Source organism: Cystoisospora suis, assembly GCF_002600585.1.
Source record: "Cystoisospora suis strain Wien I chromosome Unknown contig_5805, whole genome shotgun sequence".
NCBI lineage: Eukaryota > Apicomplexa > Conoidasida > Eucoccidiorida > Sarcocystidae > Cystoisospora > Cystoisospora suis.
The window spans coordinates 1-1,832 of NW_027158595.1; the positions used below are offsets into that span (position 1 = coordinate 1).

Here is a 1,832-nt window from a genome sequence, read left to right on the forward strand (position 1 = left end):
GGGTTAATCGAAGAAACACCGTTGGCACGAGAGAAGACCTCTCGTGGAACCGTCCGATAATCGGGCGGTACGTTACAAGGGAGTGGCACCAGGGGTTTTCCCCTTCTGCTTCCACTTCACTTCATCGCTATACCCTGGATGAAACTCTGGGCACGGTCACACGTATCTAGTTTTATGCTAGACACAGCACAAAAGAACACGTTCCAGCCGTCACGCGGCGGGTGACCGTCACAGTTGGGTACCCGCCAAGCAGAAGAGCGGCCGAGGCAAATCGAAAACCACCACACATCCTTTCACGACCGAAACCGCTGCAGAGGGATGTCATACACGCAGGCGACCGCCTTTCTGCACGCGTGACCCCGGCTAAGGGTTTTCTCACGGAAACAGATACAAACGCATTTGTGCGGATGCAAGCAAACGCAGCAATGAGGGGAGACAAGCGCACACCCCCAGCCACAATAGCATTGAGTCACCGACAACCATGGGATGATCGGCGAGCCACAGGAGACCTGATGCCACCTGCATGTTTACATCAATATGCACAAACTAAAGTGGCACTGTGAAACACACCACTTTCCGAATGGTTAGTAAGCCGCAATCCGTCATGCGCTTGTCCATTGAAAAAGGGCAACCACAATGCAGGAGGAAATTCACTAGTACCTGGAGCTAGTACAACACTGTGCTTCACATCCACGCCGAGCCATCACAACCTGTCACACGCTACAACACGGCCGACCGCTCTTCAGGCACAGAGCCTCTAAACTGCGTACTCGCAAATGTGTGAAAACCACAGTCACTGCCAACATGGTACTCCATCACCCGAATAACTCTTTCAGCCCATGTTTCATTCCCTGTAGGGAGTCTATAGATACTCTGAAACTATTGGAACTCGGATTCAACATTGTTTAAGCTGCCGCGTATGCTGACAAGCTGGCGCTGAAAGAGAAATCAGTTACACCATTGCGAGAACAAAATGTGTGCTTCGGGGCAATCGAGGAAAGGAGCCAACGATCACCTGCACGATGATGGCTCCAATGAAAAGAGCCTGCAACACGGAGGGCGCCTGAAGCTTCCGGCCAACGTTGATGGATGAGGAAGTCCAGAAAAGCCAAAGCGCTGAAAACCAGTAGTTTGAACAGGAAGAGCACACCTAGAAATGTACTCAACCTTACGATAGAACGTTTTCACCCGCGGGGCAGTCGAGCAACCCGTGTTCGCAATGAGCGTAGCCCGAGGAATGACGCCCCTCTTGGCACTCTCCTCATCCTCTCTGGTTATACACTCGGTACGGACTGCCGAAACACGCTCAGCTCTCAGTCCGGAATATACAAAACGTCGGCGACCACTGAGAAGCATAGAGACTCAGAACACATGTGCACCGATCACTTGTACTTCCTCTTTCCAAGTGTCGTCTGGGTTGACAAGCTGCACCGACTTACTAATAGCGGGGAAAAGGCAGCATAATAGGGCTGCAATCAACGCGTTCATCCCCGAGGCCTGAACAAAACACACACGGGACGGAGGCGAGCTGAAACAACTACAGACAGAGTCACCGCCCTGTTAAACTAGGCGCTGACTCGACGCCTAAACCGCGCTCCCGCGCCCGGCACCACGTAGCGTGGTAACACGTGTCCAGATACCCTGCAGAGACAAACGAGCCATTTCTTTGTTGTAAGAAAGGAAACTACCCGAGGTCGGGCGCCTACAAGAAGAGGAAACCGTCTGTCGCCGCGCGGCTAACACGCGGACTTGGCAGCTCTGAAACGTACAACGACCCGCTGTCACCATCCGGGACTCTACATGTGCGCGTAGCTACCACAGCAGGACAAGGC

General features: G+C 53.1%; 1 protein-coding gene across 1 annotated transcript; it reads right to left on the minus strand.

Annotated features, from left to right (window-relative positions):
* Window positions 1-5: 5 nt before the first annotated feature.
* CSUI_009600 (uncharacterized protein) lies at window positions 6-1,406 on the minus strand. The gene has a single exon (XM_068069713.1). The coding sequence runs from the start codon at window positions 1,354-1,356 to the stop codon at window positions 1,012-1,014; it is 345 nt and encodes a 114-aa protein (XP_067918309.1). The 5' UTR covers window positions 1,357-1,406; the 3' UTR covers window positions 6-1,011.
* Between the last annotated feature and the right edge of the window lie 426 nt (window positions 1,407-1,832).

Coding starts and splice junctions, on each gene's coding strand:
- CSUI_009600 (XM_068069713.1), bottom strand. CDS start 1,356: ATGCTTCTCAGTGGTCGCCGACGTTTTGTATATTCCGGACTGAGAGCT.